The sequence below is a fragment of the Myxine glutinosa genome, chromosome 1 (assembly GCF_964187855.1).
Source record: "Myxine glutinosa chromosome 1, kmMyxGlut1.1, whole genome shotgun sequence".
Classification (NCBI taxonomy): Eukaryota; Metazoa; Chordata; class Myxini; order Myxiniformes; family Myxinidae; genus Myxine; species Myxine glutinosa.
Genome location: NC_136261.1, coordinates 7,385,592 through 7,404,498, shown reverse-complemented (window position 1 = coordinate 7,404,498; position 18,907 = coordinate 7,385,592). Strand labels below are relative to the sequence as shown.

The following is an 18,907-nucleotide window of genomic DNA, read 5'->3' as shown; positions in this document are numbered from 1 at the left end:
ATTCCCCCCACATCTATGATGGTTATTGTTGTCATTTTACTGTAACAGATAATTGCCGTATTTTAGAATGATTTGTACAACTTCACGGAGTTTTATTTTTTTCTTTTTGGTGGGGGGGATTAAGATCCACTTCTGATGTTATTACCCCATGCAAGCAAAGCGAAAAGCGGGGTTAAGCAATTGGGTCATGTCCGTATGTCCATCCATCCATCCCTCTGTCGTCTCAGTTTATGATCGACGAACTACTTATTTAAATTGAATGTTACATTTGAAACACGAATCAGAACAAGAAAAAGAAGACAAGTTTCTCGTTTTACGATACCTTGGCTCTCAATTCGTCCCGATCGCACATGCATAGAGAAGAGTGAGATAATTGTTTGGCTCTGCCAGCCTGACAGTCAAACAAAGCTGAAAATCCTTCCAAAGAGGAAACTTACTGTTTTTAAGGACGCTAGAAAGGACACATACAACAGGCATGAATGACTAATGTGACGCGTTAGTGTGGGATTCCGACCCCGGTCCTCGCCCTCCGATGTAGACCGAGCCTCGAGTCCAGTTCTTGAAGAAGTCACACGTTTATTGAAGAACCAAGCACAGCTGTGGAGACACGTTAAGATGGTCGCCAGAGACGAGGCGCCTTCAAAACGGTCTGAAAATCTACTACGAAGGGCCTTCTTTAAATATAATTCATAATTCAAGATATCATAATTAAATTCAAGCAAAACATTCCTAAGAACTACGAAATCGCCGCTCATCCCTGTATGTCAATACAGAGTGAGGCGATAGAATCAAGCTGTCGGTATAGAACAATACCCAGGACATGAACCACATTCCAGGCGTGTTTACTTGCGACGGATGCTGCAATCTCAGAGATTGGAAAGCACGCAAGTTGACTTTTGGCTTGAGTCAGCAGTTGTGCCAAGTTAAGACAATTCATGTTCCTATATATTAAATTTCTCAATTAAGTATTGTATTCATCTAAATATTGTATTTTTACCATTGAATAGACCCTTGGTCTCCACATTAGATAGGGTGGTGTAATAGACACTGAGGAAAATGGCGGTAAAAGCAAGAATTTATTTATATGTGTTCACATCTCTTTAAATTTAATTTTATACTTGAAGACTGCAGAACCCAAATCACCTTCATAATACTTCTAAGAACTATGCAATATATCGATATATAGCATGAGAGGGTGTAGCATGTGTATTGGGGTGAAGAAGAGGCCGGCAATATTGCTATGTGCTGTGCGATGCTGATTGACGCTGTGTCCTATGGTGATCAATGAAGCCTCCAACTCCTAAAGTGCGACTCAACGTTATCTTATTACAGGGTGTAAGGGTGGTTGATGTATAAGACTGCTTCAGTACCGCTCAAACTTCCAGATGTTTTTTAAAACGATCTTTAAAATCATTATTTTATTAAAATTGAAGTGCTGTCGGACCACGACATTCTTGGGGGATACGTTCTTGGAAAATATCACAACACAAATGTTGAATCCGCGAATGTTGGGACATTGATTCGAGGGGATGGGTTCCCGGCGGTTCATGATTCATAAGGGAAAATCAAAAATCCTGTGAAAAACGGCGAATACATGAAGCATAGGGTTACAAATATCAAAGCAGGTCAAAAATTAATGTAGGTACTCAGGTTTCAATAGTGTGTTGCTATAATGGAGCAAACGTATGTGGTTATGTTTGTATATTTGTGACTGAAACGTCTACTTCTTCTTCAAATTTTCTTTAACAAATTCCATCGTGTTATTTATATATTTAATGCTAACCTAAGAAACACAATCTTGACTTACCTGTGTTCATCAGCGCTACTTTTTTTGTTACTTTGACTTGATTAATCGAGATGTAGATCGTGATATGGGCAAAATAAAAGATACATCGTAAAAACCTTGCCAGAAGCCGAAGGCAGTTGGTGTATTGGGGGCACATCTGCTCTATGAGGCTGGAAGTTCAACTCTCCCATCCAGTTTTTGATAATTTTGTATTGACCTTCCCTTCCAGCTCTTACTGATAATTTCAAATAAATATAAATTTGTGCTCAGTTCCTTTTTATTTATACGTGTTGGGTTCTGATTTCTGATTTACAGTATATATTCAATCAGAGCACAAAGTATATTTGGCCGACCTCCCCCACCATCCCCCCAGCATCATCCACCCCAACCCCCCTCCACCACCCCCCCCCCCCTCCATTCCATCACTATCCCTCTCAACACCATCCACCCCATCCCTTCCCCCATTCCACCTCCCCCCCGCCCCCCCCAAATAATCCCCAAACCACTATCGCCACCACTAACCCACACCCACCACCCCCCCACCCCCCTTCCCTCACTCCCAGAGAAGATAGGCATGGTCAAAGATGCCCATGTCTCTGCAGTGACGTGTGGTGAGGCACATGGAGTGCACCAATCCACACTAGTAATAATAATAACTCAACAAAATGTACTTTATTTTATGTTCTTAATAACCCTTTTATTCATGAAATAATAGCACAACAGCAATGCCCAAACAAGGGTACAGTTTGCACAAATTTTAAACGCTTATCACTATTTTCCGCATTAACCCCGAAGTTTGCGGATTTGCAGTTCACGGGGATTTTCAAGAATGTAACCCTCGCGAATGGCAAGACCCTACCGGATATGCTTTAACACGGTGCGGGGTATCGTGTTCTCTGAACTCTCTAGTTCTGTCCAGCAGTACATGAGTCGCATTCACGGGCATGATCATTCACCCACTTATAATGAAAACTCGAACGACACTCGGTAGAGCGCGCACCTCTGCCAGGCTGAATAGTTTAAGTTTAGTATACCACTGATAGGCCGGATCTGGATCTGGACCTGAACTAAAATCTAATCGGCTCTCGTCACCTCACCAACTCGTCCACCAAGTTTTGTCATTATCCATCTATAACCTTTTGAGATACCATGCTATATCTCGTTTTTGGCCCCATCTCTCAATTGTGAAGAATCACTTTAAAAATTCTCGTATCCGGATGTTCACCAAAATCAAATCGATTTGTCCTCGTCACACACCCAACCTGTCCACCAAGTTTCGGCCGAATATGTCCACAACTTTTTGAGATATTCTGCTCACATACAAACGGGGGCGAAAACACAACACAAAACAACATAAAACATTCGTCCATCGGTTTAGGAGTGCATAAAACATAGAGCACGTATGTACATTAGCCAAGTGGCTTCTGATTCCAAGGTTTTCATACAGAGATACTATTATAATACAAATTGTAAATCCCTGGGACTTGTAATACACTCTCCCACCAGGAGCGGCGCTACACGATACATGTTCACATGGAGAATTTGCATCCCGTCTCTCCCATCCTGAACCCCCGTGACTTAAATTAACCCTTAAAACCTTCCGCGTATACACTAAGTTCTTCCAACCAATTTCAACTTTTTCTAACATGTAACCCTTCGTTTTGCACTTTTCCAGGTGATGTGGACCGGTTTGCCTTGCCCAGGGTACCACCTCCTCCTTTGCTGTGCAATTCTCGACATAGAGCGTGACGTCATGACCGATGGGAAGTTTGGATTCAACGAGATCCTCAAGGTCTTCGCACGCATTTCTTACTCTCCCGTGACTCGAAGTAAAATGAACGAGGATAGCGCTACATGTGTATGTGCCGTCGGCACTTCGGCTCTCGCGGGAAATTGTGAGGGGTCCCATCACCGAGTGTACTTCGTGTCGGGGCATTATTCCGGGCACCACCCGATCACCGCGCTCACCTGCCTCCACTCGTTTGCAGCATGTCAACGAGCTGTCTATGAAGCTGGACGTGGAGGACATCTTGTGTCGAGCGGATGCCATCGCTCTGCAGCTGGCCGAATGCAAGGTGACGATACATGAATGATTCTTGTGTTCCGCCGTGCCATCTCTCTTTTCCCCTTCCTGACCTTTTGGTTTAAAAGATGCAAAAGCAAAACAAATCGAGGATCCACATAAATAGGGTGTTTAGTTCCCAATGAAGATGGACAAATGTTCCAGCCACTCTGACCTGGTCTATCTGGCATAGCTGAGGTGTGTGCGCGCATGTCGGTGTGTGAGCACACTGTACATGTCGGTGTGTGTGCATGTCTGTGTGTAAGCAAGCTGTGCATGTTGGTGTGTAAGCACGTCGGTATGTAAGCTACCTGTGCATGTCGGTGTGTAAGCAAGCTGCATGTGAGTGTGCACATGTCAATGTGTAAGCAAACTGCTCGTCAGTGTGTGCGTGTCAATGTGTAAGCAAACTCTGCTTGTCGGTGTGCATGCATGTCGATGTGTAAGCACACTGTGCTTGTCAGTGTGTGTGTGCATGTCAGTGTGTAAGCAACCTGTGCTTGTCAGTGTGTGCGCATGTCAGTGTGTAAGCAACCTGTGCTTGTCAGTGTGTGTGCATGTCAGTGTGTAAGCAACCTGTGCTTGTCAGTGTGTGCGCATGTCAGTGTGTAAGCAACCTGTGCTTGTCAGTGTGTGTGCATGTCAGTGTGTAAGCAACCTGTGCTTGTCAGTGTGCGCGCATGTCGGTGTGTGAGCACACTGTACATGTCGGTGTGTGTGCATGTCTGTGTGTAAGCAAACTGTGCATGTTGGTGTGTAAGCACGTCGGTATGTAAGCTACCTGTGCATGTCGGTGTGTAAGCAAGCTGCATGTGAGTGTGCACATGTCAATGTGTAAGCAAACTGCTCGTCAGTGTGTGCGTGTCAATGTGTAAGCAAACTCTGCTTGTCGGTGTGCATGCATGTCGATGTGTAAGCACACTGTGCTTGTCGGTGTGTGTGCGCATGTCAGTGTGTAAGCAACCTGTGCTTGTCAGTGTGTGCGCATGTCAGTGTGTAAGCAACCTGTGCTTGTCAGTGTGTGTGCATGTCAGTGTGTAAGCAACCTGTGCTTGTCAGTGTGCGTGCATGTCAGTGTGTAAGCAACCTGTGCTTGTTAGTGTGTGTGCATGTCAGTGTGTAAGCAAACAGTGCATGTCAGTGTGTAAGCAAACCGTGCACGTCAGTGTGTGTGCATGTCAGTGTAGGGTCTGTCCACCTTCATCAATAATATGACACACAACACTTGATAGACAAAAGGATTATTTATTCGTACACACGGAGAAAAATGCTTGTCCGCAGGGGAATGCAGCTCTCTGGATTCTATTCAAACTGCACTGAATTTATACTCAAATTGTCGACGAGAAAGGAAGGCAAAAGCAAAGACTGCAGCATGAGATCAGAGCACAGGAATGCTGTTACAAAGACCCTTGGCTTCATATTTTGCACAAGGTCAAACCACAGATAAAACCTGTTTTTGCCACCTCAACACAGACGCAGTTCTGCTCGGCAACTGTGAGATGACCTTTTGCCAATTCCATACAAGCAAGCATATTTATCTTAGCCCCGCGTGACTACATCACATGATGCAAATACCCAGCATGCTTTACGACCATCGATTTCAGATTGGTCCAGAGAAACCAATTATTCATTTTTACCCCAGTATGTCAGTGTGTATATCAGTGTGTAAGCAACCTGCATGTCAGTGTGTAAGCAAACTATGCTCGTCAGTGTGTACATGCATGTCAGTGTGTAAGCAAACCGTGCATGTCAGTGTGTGTGCATGTCAGTGTGTAAACAAACTGTGCATACCAGTGTGTGTGCGCTTGTCAGTTTGTAAGCAAACCGTGCATGTCAGTGTGTAAGCAAACTATGCTTGTCTGTGTGTACATGCATGTCAGTGTGTAAGCAAACTGTGCATGTCGGTGTGTAAGCAAACCGTGCATGTCAGTGTGTGCATCTCAGTGTGTAAACAAACTGTGCATACCAGTGTGTGTGCTTGTCAGTGTGTAAGCAAACTGTGCTTGCCAGTGTGTAAGCAAACCGTGCATGTCAGTGTGTAAGCAAACGGTGCTTTGTCAGTGTGTACATGCATGTCAGTGTGTAAGCAACTGTGCATGTCAGTGTGTGTCGGTGTGTAAACAAACGGTGCTTGTCAGTGTAAGCAAACTGGTTGCCAATATGTAAGCAAACCATGTCAGGGTGTACATGCATGTCAGTGTGTAAGCAAACTGTGCATGCCAGTGTGTTTGCATGTCGGTGTGTAAGCAAAGTGCCCTTGTCAGTGTGTAAGCAAACGGTGCTCGTCAGTGTGTAAGCAAAGACTTCCGTCCCTCTCCGCTTCCATTGAGACCACTTTGCGCTGGTGGTGGTGGTTCATATGCACCCTGTGGCTGCTTGGGTGCATCATCTTCTGGGGGTGCGGCCATGCCGCTAATGCAGTGCCCCCCCTCCACCCCCCATTACTAGTCAGCTGATACTTATTTTGCCGACCTCGAAAGGATGACAGGCTGAGTCAACCCACCTGGTGTTAATTCATCGGCAGGACGGAGGCTCAAACCCAGGACCCCAATATCTCAAGCCAGCGACGTTAACCGTTAAGCTAACACCAGGCTACTTTGCGCTAATGTATATCTTGCTGTTTTTGACGAAACATTAACACTGCTATGTTCACTGAGGTCATTTGGAAGATCTCTGTTGGATCGCTGTGTATCACACAGACAACATACTCTTGAGGTACATGACATCACTTCACAGTTTTGGTTTTCTACCTCAATCCCTTCTATGGACCTTATGCAATGACGTCACGAAGCACCTAACAACCAATCGCGACGCCATCTTAGAGGGCAAAGAAAGGCCTTGACGACACGTTCATGTGTGAGTCAACTGCGATCGCTCAGCTATGACTGCCTGGCCTGCGCCGCCGCCCCGAACGCGACCTCGGCATTCTAGAAGTAGAAACATGTCCAATTGTGTGTTACCGTCACTGTCAGCTTATGCTGAATCGCTTCCGGGTGCATCGAAAGCGAGATACATTGAAAAGTTAACAGTTTGTCAGCTGAAGAAAGATCCCTATCGTATCGAGGAGAAATGTCTTGACGCTGAACCCGCAATCATACCGGATGTGACATGGAATGACATGTACATGATCTCAACTCCAAGCCAACACACGAGAGAAGAAATTGGAGTAAGTACTTTTCAAAGATTACTGTAATAATTGTGTGAACATTGAACAATCATTACATCGATTATGTCAAGTCCTATAAATAATGTTAGATCCATTTGCTATTTGTTTTCATGTTAAATAAAGATATTTCAATATTAGAAATAAAGTGATTACGTACATTACATGTAACGTTATATTATGTACCATGAAATGAATCGACTAAGCAAGAGGAATTATTGGAATGATATTTGTGACGAATATTTTGAGAAATGGCTCACCTTGTTTGGAAATGTGTCATGCATGACATGATACAATATTTGGCAAGAATTTGAATTTAAATTCACCGGATATTTATTTGCCAAGAGTGTGTGGACTGCGCTGTGAACAAAGATGCCAAGCCTCGACTCGAGGCTGAGCACAAGGTCTGAGACTCGAAGCAAAGCTCAACTAAGCTAACGAAAAAAGCTAACAAATCTAAGCAAAGCTAACAAAAAAACCACGATCGGCAAGCACAAGATCGCCTGGCATCGGTTTATTCATGAGGTCACTGTTTTCCGTTATCTCAGTGTCTGTTGCCCTTCCGCCCCAACACTTGCTTATGCCTTAGTCACATATGATGCTGCCGCCGCACGGTTCTGCGGTCTGCGGTTTGTAGATGGGATTTTTACAAATCGTACGGCTTTGCGGGCTGCGGCAGCAGTGTTCACAAATGTTACGGGGTCCGCACGGCAATCGTAAAAGTCATGAAATCAAAATGCGTGAGGAGACCGCAAGGCGAACCGCGAGGCAATCGCAAGGCGCCCGCACGGTTGTCACGGTTGCAGTTAGGCCATCATACGGCAGCACTAAAGTCTGCACGGCCGCCGTACGATATTTAGAACATCGTACGACCATCTCACGGAGGCCGCAAGACCTTGCGATACTACATGCGGTGGGGTTGCGGCCTACGGCCTAGCAATTTCTGAAAAAAAGTTTAATGTCAAATTAAAAAAATTGTAAGCCCCTGCGACGAGCAAAAAACCTTGAGATCGCCTCACGGCTACCGTATCTACCGTGCGGCCACCGCACGGTTATGGCAATTTTGGGGACTTACGGCCGCCGCCAACACGCCGCAGGCCATTTGTGACCGAGGCATTAGGAAGCATATTGAGCCCTGTGGTATTTTACCAATTAGAAACTTTACAGTTGAATGGTGCTTCCCTGGTGTTGGGCTAGCGGCTAGGGTGCCGGCTTAGGATCCAAGGATCCTGGGTTCGAATCCCGGTCGATCGCTGAATTAACGCCAGGGGGGTTGACTCAGCCTGTCATCCTTCCGAGGTCGGCTAATTGAGTACCAGTTCACTGGTAATTCCCTGTTTGTCGTTAAAAGGCGGCAAAAAGGGTTGGCGTCAGGAAGGGCATCCGGCCGTAAAACATTGCTTCAAAAAGGGGACGGAAAAACAACAACAACCACGGTTCCCGAAAAAGGCCAACCCCCGCTTTGCGGGGAAAAATAGCCTCTAAAGGTGGTTTTTTATATACAGTTGAATGGTGCTTGTAGTTGCTCCACACTTGTGCTCTTGCCAGTAAATCGGACGGCTGCTCTATAAACACTTCAGTGCAGTCAATAATAACTGCACATTCCCTGAAAAATTTCCTGAATGATGACGGCATACTGAGACGGAGAGCGTCACGACTGGGCCAGTGTATCAGCGACTGAGTGTTTTACAAACATTACATCGAGAACGCGGTGGAAGTTTCGTGAAACAGTTGACTGGCTGATTCCGAATCTGTAAGCTAGGTCCTCGTCAAAAATGTTCAATCGCAACTTCTTGAGGAACATTAGCACTTGACCAAACTTTGTGAGTTTTTTACACGTTGGGAGAGCACATGATGTAAACGTGAAGAGTGGCAAAAAAATTGCCCAAGAAGGAATTCCCGTGTAAAATCTGAGTTTTGCATCGTTGTTCTGAAAGTGTTCTTCCTGCAGACCTGTTGCTCTTATCTTTTCTTCCAGGTCACACACTTGAGTTTTGAGGGCAATATTGTCCTGTAGTTCCTCCACGTTTTTTTCCCGGGCACGAATGTCTCTGAAAGACACTTCCGTTTGGGTTTCAGTCCCTCCAACAGGTGGAATCTGCTCATGAATGGGGAACTGCTCAGGATTTGCATTGTGTAGTTCTAGCAGTATTGCTGCAGTAGCAGTATTGCTTGCCCTCTGAGAGGGGGCGCACTTCCATTTCTAAGGGTGTGTGACGTCATATGCATAAGGTCCATTGTCCACAGCACCAGCTTGGCATATCCTCCTCAGAGTCTTATGGAGCTTTTCCACCGCGGTACCGTACCGTACTGTAACCAAAATCCGTTTTTTGGTTTTTCCATTGCCAAGTGAACCGTACCGTACCTAAGTACCCGTGCTAAATTTGGTTCCTGCTATGGATAGGTACCAAGCGAGCCGAACCTGGACCTATGGGTGGAGCTAGCAATACTGCAGACCGTTGATTGGTCAATCACAATCGTCAATTCAGGAAGAAAGTGAAAGGTAGTCGTAATGTTAATAGCTATACATGAAGGCTAGCGTAACATACTGTACCTGTATTCTTTGTTTGCGCCGACGAACAACGCCCAAATATTCGTTCTCTGTCTTCATAATTGACTGCAAAGGTTTCTTTATCTTTTTACCTGTCTCCACTTTCTGGCGTCTTTCAGTTTCTTCTCAAACACGTCCTTCTCAAACACGTCCTTCTCAAACACGCCCTTCTCAAACACGCCCTTCTCAAACACGCCCTTCTCAAACACGCCCTTCTCAAACACGCCCTTCTCAAACACGCCCTTCTCAAACACGTCCTTCTCAAACACGCCCTTCTCAAACACGCCCTTCTCAAACACGCCCTTCTCAAACACGTCCTTCTCAAACACGCCCTTCTCAAACACGCCCTTCTCAAACACGCCCTTCTCAAACGCGCCCTTCTCAAACGCGCCCTTCTCAAACGCGTCCTTCTCAAACGCGTCCTTCTCAAACGCGTCCTTCTCAAACGCGTCCTTCTCAAACGCGTCCTTCTCAAACGCGTCCTTCTCAAACACGTCCTTCTCAAACACGTCCTTCTCAAACACGTCCTTCTCAAACACGTCCTTCTCAAACACGTCCTTCTCAAACACGTCCTTCTCAAACACGTCCTTCTCAAACACGTCCTTCTCAAACACGTCCTTCTCAAACACGTCCTTCTCAAACACGTCCTTCTCAAACACGTCCTTCTCAAACACGTCCTTCTCAAACACGTCCTTCTCAAACACGTCCTTCTCAAACACGTCCTTCTCAAACACGTCCTTCTCAAACACATCCTTCTCAAACATTGGGTGTTTAGGGTGAAACTCTCTCTTTTTGCATTTCGCGAAAAAAAACTCGTGTTCAGGTAAAACCAAAACCCGACGAAGAAGTAAGACACAGCTTCAAGTTCCTCCATAGTTGCGGAGCTGTTTACAGTTTAGTGTCGCATAAGAAACTACAACGACACTCGGTAGAAGCATACCTCCGCCAGGTGAACAGTTTACGTTTTGTATCCCAGAGTAGACCAGAAAATCACAATACAGAATCGCATTTAATCAAAATCATTCGTCCACAACTTTTGAAAATCGTATCGTTGGCATCACGTCGTTCTTGTCACAAGTAAAGTTCTCGTCACTTGTCACAACATCATGTCGCATTGGTCTTCACAAAAATCTAATAATTTTGTCCTTGTCACAAACGCTACATCTCTGCCAAAATTCGTCCGAAACCGTCCACAAGTTTTTGAGATATTTTTGAGATTTTGAGATATCTATAACGGCACTCAGTCGAGAGCATACCTCCACCTGGTTGGCCATATCACTCAATGGTGAAGAATCACTTTAAAAATTCTACTAGCCGGATCCGGATCTGGATCTTCACCAAAATTGAATCGATTCTTCCATGTCAGCCACCCAACCTGTCCGCCAAGTTTCGTCCAAATCCGTCCACAACTTTTTGAGATGTCCTGCTATGTATCGTTTTTGGCCCGATCTCCCAATGGTGAAGAATCACTTAAAAAATTCTAGTACCCGGATCCGAAACCGGATCTTCACCAAAATCGAATCATTTCATCCTCGTCACATACGCGACATCTCAGCCAAATTTCGTCCAAATCCGTCCACAACTTTTTGAGATATTTTGTTCACAGACAAACGGATGAACGGACAAACAGACGGGGGTGAAAACAAAACCTCCATCCACCTTTGGTGACGGAGGTAATGACGTCACCACAGCGGTCTCGATTTTTTTCGTCACTTCAGATAACTCCGCCTGTTTTCACGGTTTTGTTGTGTGATGGCAAAACGACACGGGGATTACCGTACCGTACCGTTCTGTACAGTGCCGTACCGTGCCATTCTGTACAGTGCCATTCTGTACAGTGCCATACTGAACCGTACTGTACAGTGCCGTACCGTTCCATTCTGTAAAGTACTGTACAGTGCCATACCAAATCGTTCTGTACAGTGCTGTACCGTACCATTCTGTATAGTGCCATACAAAACCATACTGTACAGTGCCGTACCGTTCCATTCTGTAAAGTGCCGTACCAAACTGTACTGTACAGTGCCATACCAAATCGTTCTGTACAGTGCTGTACCGTACCATTCTGTATAGTGCCATACAAAACCATACTGTACAGTGCCGTACCGTTCCATTCTGTAAAGTGCCGTACCAAACTGTACTGTACAGTGCCATACCAAATCGTTCTGTACAGTGCTGTACCGTACCATTCTGTATAGTGCCATACAAAACCATACTGTACAGTGCCGTACCGTTCCATTCTGTAAAGTGCCGTACCAAACTGTACTGTACAGTGCCATACCAAATCGTTCTGTACAGTGCTGTACCGTACCATTCTGTATAGTGCCATACAAAACCATACTGTACAGTGCCACACCAAACCATACTGTACAGGATTGTACTGTACAGTCATACCGAGCCGGTCTGTACAGTGCCGTACTGTACCGTTCTGTACAGTGCCATACCCAAACCGTACTGTACAGCGCCGTAGTGAAAAGTACTCTACGGCGCCAAACCGAACCATACTGTACAGTGTCGTACCGTACCGTTCTGTACAGTGCCGCACCGTACCATTCTGTACAGTGCCGTACCAAACCATACTGTATAGTGCCGAACCGTACTGTACAATGCCGTACTGTACAGTGCCGTACTGTGCAATGGAAAAGCGCCATTAGATATAGCTCATTCTCAAACATGGAGTCAGGATGCAATCCACCACATGAGGTAATCTTCACTTGCTAATGCTGATTTCTATATCCTTGTCACGTGATATTTTCTTCCCAGTAACCGTAGTGTTCGGCACTCCACAATGATATCACTAACTATACTTTTATACGTAATTAGTGCTTCCGCAGGTGTGCGACTTTCTGATTGCTGACATGACAACCAATCACAGTGCTCTGTATCATCACATGACTGTATTATGGAGCATTTAATTTTCAGCTGCCGAACCGGGCGCCATTATGCCTGGGATTCGATCACGTGGTATTTTCATTTTATACCCAGTTTCTCCGTTTCTGTAACTATTTATGCGTTTGTTGCAACGTTCATGAATATGGATCCGAGCAACTGCAAACCGCTCTCCGATGCATCACTTCCTGTCCCTTTCTCAGGAATTGCCAATGGCCGTGCAAGAGATCCTCGGGCAGACCAGGAGCCCCCCGGCATCCCTGTCTCCCACGGAGCGAAGCCCGAGTCCCTCTTCCATCACCACCCCGCCAGATTCGACGGCCTACATCGCCGACAGCAGTCTTGAGATGCTCCAGGAAGAGGAAGCCATCATAAACTGAGGAAGGACCTTCCTTTTGCTAGTTCCTGCGCACACACACACACACACACACACACACACACACACACACACACACACACACACACACACACACACACACACGCACACACACGTTGCGGGGACGAGATTGGTCGGCATTTTGCAGTCGCTTCCTCCTCGTGTACCTGCCCAAAGCAACCCGGACAGCCATCTTGGAAATTTTTAAATTATTCCATTGAAACCCGTTTTTATCGTCGTTTTCCTCATTGCTGCCAATTCCAAAACCATGCGTGGAGTAAATAAATTCAGCTTTCCTTTTGCAATCGAACGAATGAGCTCGAGTTTGGTCGGGATGGAATCCAACATTTGGACCTCGCACTTTGCTCGTCTCGGGCCTGTAGCTCATCGTGTTTTGTATGTTCCATTTGATTTGCGTGCATCGACCTTTGGGTCACCACACGATGCTGACCGTTTATCTGCATCTCAAACACTAAATTTTCAAACCCCTCGGGTGTATCGACTCGTCGGCCTATCTATCCAAGCTTCCTGTAACGCTCGCCATGTCACGTCCAGACTTCCGGGCGGTCCGCACTCCGTCCGTCCTGGATTTTTATTGCACACTCCGATTGGTCAAAGCTCGGGTGTAATGAGGGTGTGAATATTTTCATGAAGCCTCACGATACTCTACCCAAAATCGAGTTGATGAACCACTCATGTTCCTCTGTTTGGTGATCTCGGCCGCAAGCCATCAATTTACCTGTGTTACCTGGACATTTGGATTTGAGCAGCGTGCAGGTACCGTAAGTTTTAATGCGCTTCCCCCAGAGCGGTACCCGGACATTCTTGGGTCGAGTAATGGATGTTCCGCTGCAACTTCGGGTTTGAACATCTACGGAGCGAAAACACGCTTCAGGTTGGGGGGGCTCATCTTGTTTTCTACAGTTGGTACAGGTATTGAGAAGGACTTGCTCCCGTGAGAAGGTAACCAAAGTCCATTTAAGTATAAAATGAGCCCTGTGATCACTCCCTGTATTCTAGAGGTCGGTAGGCGGGCATCGCGCTACGAATCCCTGTACACCTGGTGTAAATCACAAGCACTCTACTCTTACTTCCTGGTTCTTTACGTTGTTTTCTAGCAATACTTTGCACACATGGCCAAGTATCTTTGTTCCTAAATTCCCAGTCTGTGAAGGTATTATGTGGTAGACGACTACCAAACGTTGAACGCATGTCCACTTACAGGTGATTCATTGAATCCATCACAGATTGGTTGATCAACATTTATTGATTATTCTATGCAGTTTCCTTCCCTTCCAGTGCAATGTTCTTCTCTGATTTGATTATTTTTTTGAAAGGTTTTGATGTAACCATGACATCGTTACTCTCTCTCTCTTCTATCTCTCTCCTCACCTCCTCCCCTTCTCTCTCTCTCTTCTATCTCTCTCCTCACCCTCGCCCCACCCCCTGCCCCCTCCCCTCTCAATCTCTATCTCTATCTCTTCTATCTCTCTCTTCTATCTCTCTCTTCTATCTCTCTCTTCTATCTCTCTCTTCTATCTCTCTCCTCACCCTCTCCCCACCCCCTGCCCCCTCCCCTCTCAATCTCTCTCTCTATCTCTATCTCTCTCTTCTATCTCTCTCTTCTATCTCTCTCTTCTATCTCTCTCTTCTATCTCTCTCTTCTATCTCTCTCTTCTATCTCTCTCTTCTATCTCTCTCTTCTATCTCTCTCTTCTATCTCTCTCTCTCCCCCCTCTCTCTCTCTCTCTCTCTCGCTGTATCCCTTTCACTCTCTCTCTTGGTATGGGGCTGTCCCTCATTGTCAATAAAATCTGTATCTGCATCAACGCAGAAGGACCAAGTTTCCTGAGTGACTGATAAACATAACTTGCTTTAAAGGATACATTTCTTAGGTCAGCCACAAGAGCTTGTCTCACAAAGCTACAGCCTATCCTGGGTCGAACACCTAGCAACACTGACCTTCCGAGGCAGCCGCAGACTGGCCATCCTTTGTCGTTACAGGTATTTCCTTGAAGAATTGGAACCGTCCGTGCGGACGTGGGTGCATGCGTGCGTAAGTGAAGGATCGAATTATAATTTGGTGTGTGGGTGCAACCCACGTCAAAATCCAAGATGGCCACCGCCATGTATGTCTGAACCTTGAGCGGAATATCTTGAAACATAAGCGAAGTACCAACTTCTAATCTGCTGGGTGGGTGTATCTAGGCATAAGGAAGAACGTTATTGAAAATTGGGTCTCCACGTCAAAATCCAAGATGGCCGCCACCATATATATGTCTGAACCTTGTGAGCGAAATATCTTGAAAAATAAACGAACTACTAACTTCTAATCTGGTGTGTGGGTGTATCTACGCATAAGGAAGAACACTATTGAAAATTGGGTCGCCACGTCAAAATCCAAGATGGCCGCCTTGCGTCTTCCACTTTGTCAACTCACATCACTTCACCGACGGGGGACCCAGGCGTAACGCTTGTCGTTCCAGGTATTTCCTTGAAGAATTGGAACCAGTCTGTCTGTAAGGCCTTTGGCCGTAGCTTGATGGAATACTACTCACCCCCAAAAGGCTGGGGTCCCAACATTACACCTGTCCTTCCTGAATTTTGTGGACTCTAAAGTTCTCAACATGATTGGAATCTCGCGTCACGAGGCCAAAGTACACTGGATATTTCTCTCATGAGCACATTGGTAACCACGTGACCACCCCTCTGGTCTCACTTCCTCTGTCCCTTGGCCCTCGGACACTCCAGCAACACCAAGAACATTTTCTTCCAGCAATTTATTCCCAGTTAAACTCCCAAAATTCAGGTATGTTTGGATAGGGTGCAGGTGGATGATGAATGTTTGGGGGGGGGGGGGGGGAGGCAATAGGTAGGTGGAGGGTGAATGTTTAGTGGTGGGGGGAGTATGTAGGTGGAGGGTGAATGTTTAGTGGTGGGGACGGGGGAGTAGGTAGGTGGGGGGTGGATGTTTAGTGGTGGGGGGGAGTAGGTAGATGGGGGGTGGATGTTTAGTGGTGGGGGGGAGTAGGTAGGTGGGGGGTGGATGTTTAGTGGTGGGGGGGAGTATGTAGGTAGAGGGTGAATGTTAAGTGGTGGGGGAAGTAGTCACGTGAAAAAGTAAGTACACCCCATGTAAAGTTTTGACATTTTCAACATATTTCAACATACAGCTATTTGATCTTCATTTCAACAATATTGATAGATAAAGGTGATATAATATAACAAATATCATGAAACATTTACATTTTGTAGTCCATTGTATAATTTATATAAACATAAATGCAAATTTCGCATGTGGAAAAAGTAAGTACACCCCTACATTTATCACTACTTCAAATACTGTTACGTGCTCCTCCCCAAACCCCGGTAACTAACGGTGTACCTCCGAGCCCTGAGAGGAGTCAGGGCAGAAAGATGTGTTATTCTGTATGTCAAAGATCAATGGTGAAACCACACCAATTGTTACCAACAAACAAGTATTGTATTAAAATCACAAGAATAACAGTACAACAACAATAGTAATCAATTGTACAACCAATATATATTTCCTATGATGGTACCATCAGGTTCGTACAATACAACTCACTGCTCCAAGTGAGCGAAAAGAAGAACAATCCCCAATGTCTATTCCCGCATCAAGCCAAAGTCGATCCGCTCCAGCGATCGTCAGAACGATGTCTAATCGAGACCAGAATCCCGTTCGGATGACAGTCACAGTCCCGCTGCCAAAGGTGCCCTCAAGGCGACTACGAAATCACACCCTCGGGTATGGACGTTCCACGGCTCCAAATCGGCGAACCGCAGATTTCCCACTCAAAAGCCCACGTTACACACACACACACACACACACACACACACACACACACACACACACACACACACACACACACACACACACCAGATTCACGTCTGAATGCGGTGACAATGGTTAAAGCGAAGTGAAAAACCTTGAGCGAAGCGCAAAGCGCACGAGTCAATGTGGCCGACGGCCCGTTCTCCTGGCGGAACGGCACTACGATGATTCTCGGAATCGACCGCAAAACCTGACACGCAGGTTGATCCGTCACAGCGATAACAACTCTGTCGCAGGAATCCCTTTCCTGGGAAACCCAAAGTTCACTCATGACTCTCGTTCGCCAACGTTCGCTCCAGACCTCAAAGCAGCTAGGCTTCTTGTCCGACTCACTCGCTCCGCCTTCTTCTCCTCTTCCTCTTCATCGTTGTCCGGTTCCGGTTTCCTTTGAAACATTAACTTTTTTACCTTTTGAAAATAGTAATATCTATTTCCCTTAAATGGACGACAATAATAATAGTGCATGGAATCAAAAATGTTTACAGTGGATGAAAACCACAACAACGGAAGTGACGAATCCGTAACACTTCCCCCCCTCAAGAAAAAGTTTCAACATAGTGAAAACTTTATTTGCAGGCAAAAACTCTTTTCACAAACAAAAGTAAAACTCACACCCAAATTATCAATTCACGTGAGCAATAATAATTAATACTCCCCAAAATAAAGCAACAAAACTTCCAAACCACCTTCAGAAATTTCCAAAGTTAATTCACTCTGGACAAAGCATCAGCAACGACATTGTCCCTGCCCTTTACATGCTCAATTTCCAAGTTGAACTCCTGCAAAGCCAAACTCCATCTCATCAACCTCTGATTTTTATTTTTCATTTTTTGAATGAAGGTTAAGGGGTTGTGATCAAAAATCCAAAGCAAAGCAAATCTATAGCACTTTTTGAAGGAGGCCGAGCTGAGAGCCAGGTTTCATGGTGGTTGGGTGGTGAGGCCTGGAAGTATTCACTGCATGGACGCATTTCGGAACGTGGAGTTCATGGGTTAATCCGTGTAGGAACCTTGGCTCGGCTGCTCCTGAGCACTCAGTGCTTCCAACTCTTCCCTTGATCATAAAACTCATAATCACGGTTGTAGAGTCGGGTGCTGTAGTCACGTGAGTAGCGGTCCCCATCTCGGCTACCACCGTAATAGTCATCCCGTCGAGAGTTGCCAAAACTGCGCGGCTGCTGCTGGGAGCCTCCGTAGTAATCACGACTGCAGCCACCACCAAATCTACTACTCCCACCCCAGGAGCTATAGCCACCCCTAAAACTACCTCCACGTTTTCCTCCTCTGTAGCCCCCTCGATGCCCATGGCCTGCCTTGTCTACTGTTGTGGTCCGACCATCCAAATCCTTGCCATTCAAATCCTTTTCTGCATCTTTGGCATCCTTTGTGTTTTCAAACGTGACAAAGCCAAACCCTCTCGACTTTTGCGTCTCCCTGTCTTTTATCAGCAGCACTTCCAAGAGTGGTCCATATTTGCCAAAGATAGCGTCCAGAACATCTTTACTTGTGTCAAAGTTCAGTCCACCTACAAAGAGCTTGCCAACATTGCCTCCATCCACGACTTGTGTGTGCTGACACTTAGTTTCAGGGTACTCGACAAGAAGTGCCTGTGCAAAGCTTGACATCAGTACCTTCTCCTTCTCTTCAGAGCGCTTCCTACCCATAGCACGAGTCGCGGCACAGGATGAAAAGATACCCGGAATCTCCTGCTCGAACCGTGCGGTGTTATTTTCCATGCTAGGCTTTTCAACAAACATCGGATTACCAGAAACTCGACCACCGGCCAAATCATTCCCGATAACAAAGGAGATTCCCTCTACAGGAAGAGTGGCTTGTAAACCTACGGTGACCGGTCCTGACACCAAATCAGACTTCAAATGGATGACATGAAGTGGAGCTTTAACATAGCCACCAACCCCCTGTAAAAGAACACTAACACCAGTTGCCGTCTTTGACAATGACAAAATGCCCTCAAGCATCAAAGATTGATGTGCTCCTGTGTCCCTCAATACCCTAACAGGTCTCTGGTTCGTTAAGTCTCCATCCAGTAACACAAACCCCTCTGAAATAAAAGGTTTGTAACCCTCTTGAACAAGGTCGTTCTGTGATGCCGTAACCTTGGCATGGGAACCTTCACAAGGCACTGTCCTCCACGGACGATTTCTCGCATTTGCCAATGCATTCGGAGTTGTACTAGTCTGACTCCGCTCCTGATTTTTCCTTTT

General features: G+C 45.9%; 2 protein-coding genes across 3 annotated transcripts in view; both read left to right on the top strand.

Annotated features, from left to right (window-relative positions):
• Positions 1-14,666, top strand: part of TBC1D17 (TBC1 domain family member 17) — a 55,303-nt gene extending 40,637 nt beyond the window's left edge. Inside the window, exons 15-17 of one of the 2 annotated variants that reach the window (XM_068106946.2) lie at positions 3,462-3,578; positions 3,775-3,861; positions 12,655-14,666. In XM_068106946.2, coding sequence (XP_067963047.2) covers positions 3,462-3,578; positions 3,775-3,861; positions 12,655-12,831 — 381 coding nt within the window. In that variant the 3' untranslated portion in view covers positions 12,832-14,666. The remainder of the gene's footprint in view (positions 1-3,461; positions 3,579-3,774; positions 3,862-12,654) is intronic. The other variant, XM_078780204.1, reaches the window with a different exon arrangement.
• A 126-nt stretch (positions 14,667-14,792) lies between these two features.
• NFYA (nuclear transcription factor Y subunit alpha) overlaps positions 14,793-18,907 on the top strand; it is a 50,716-nt gene continuing 46,601 nt past the window's right edge. Inside the window, exon 1 of the mRNA XM_078780415.1 lies at positions 14,793-14,831. The gene's annotated coding sequence lies outside the window, so the exon portion shown is untranslated. The remainder of the gene's footprint in view (positions 14,832-18,907) is intronic.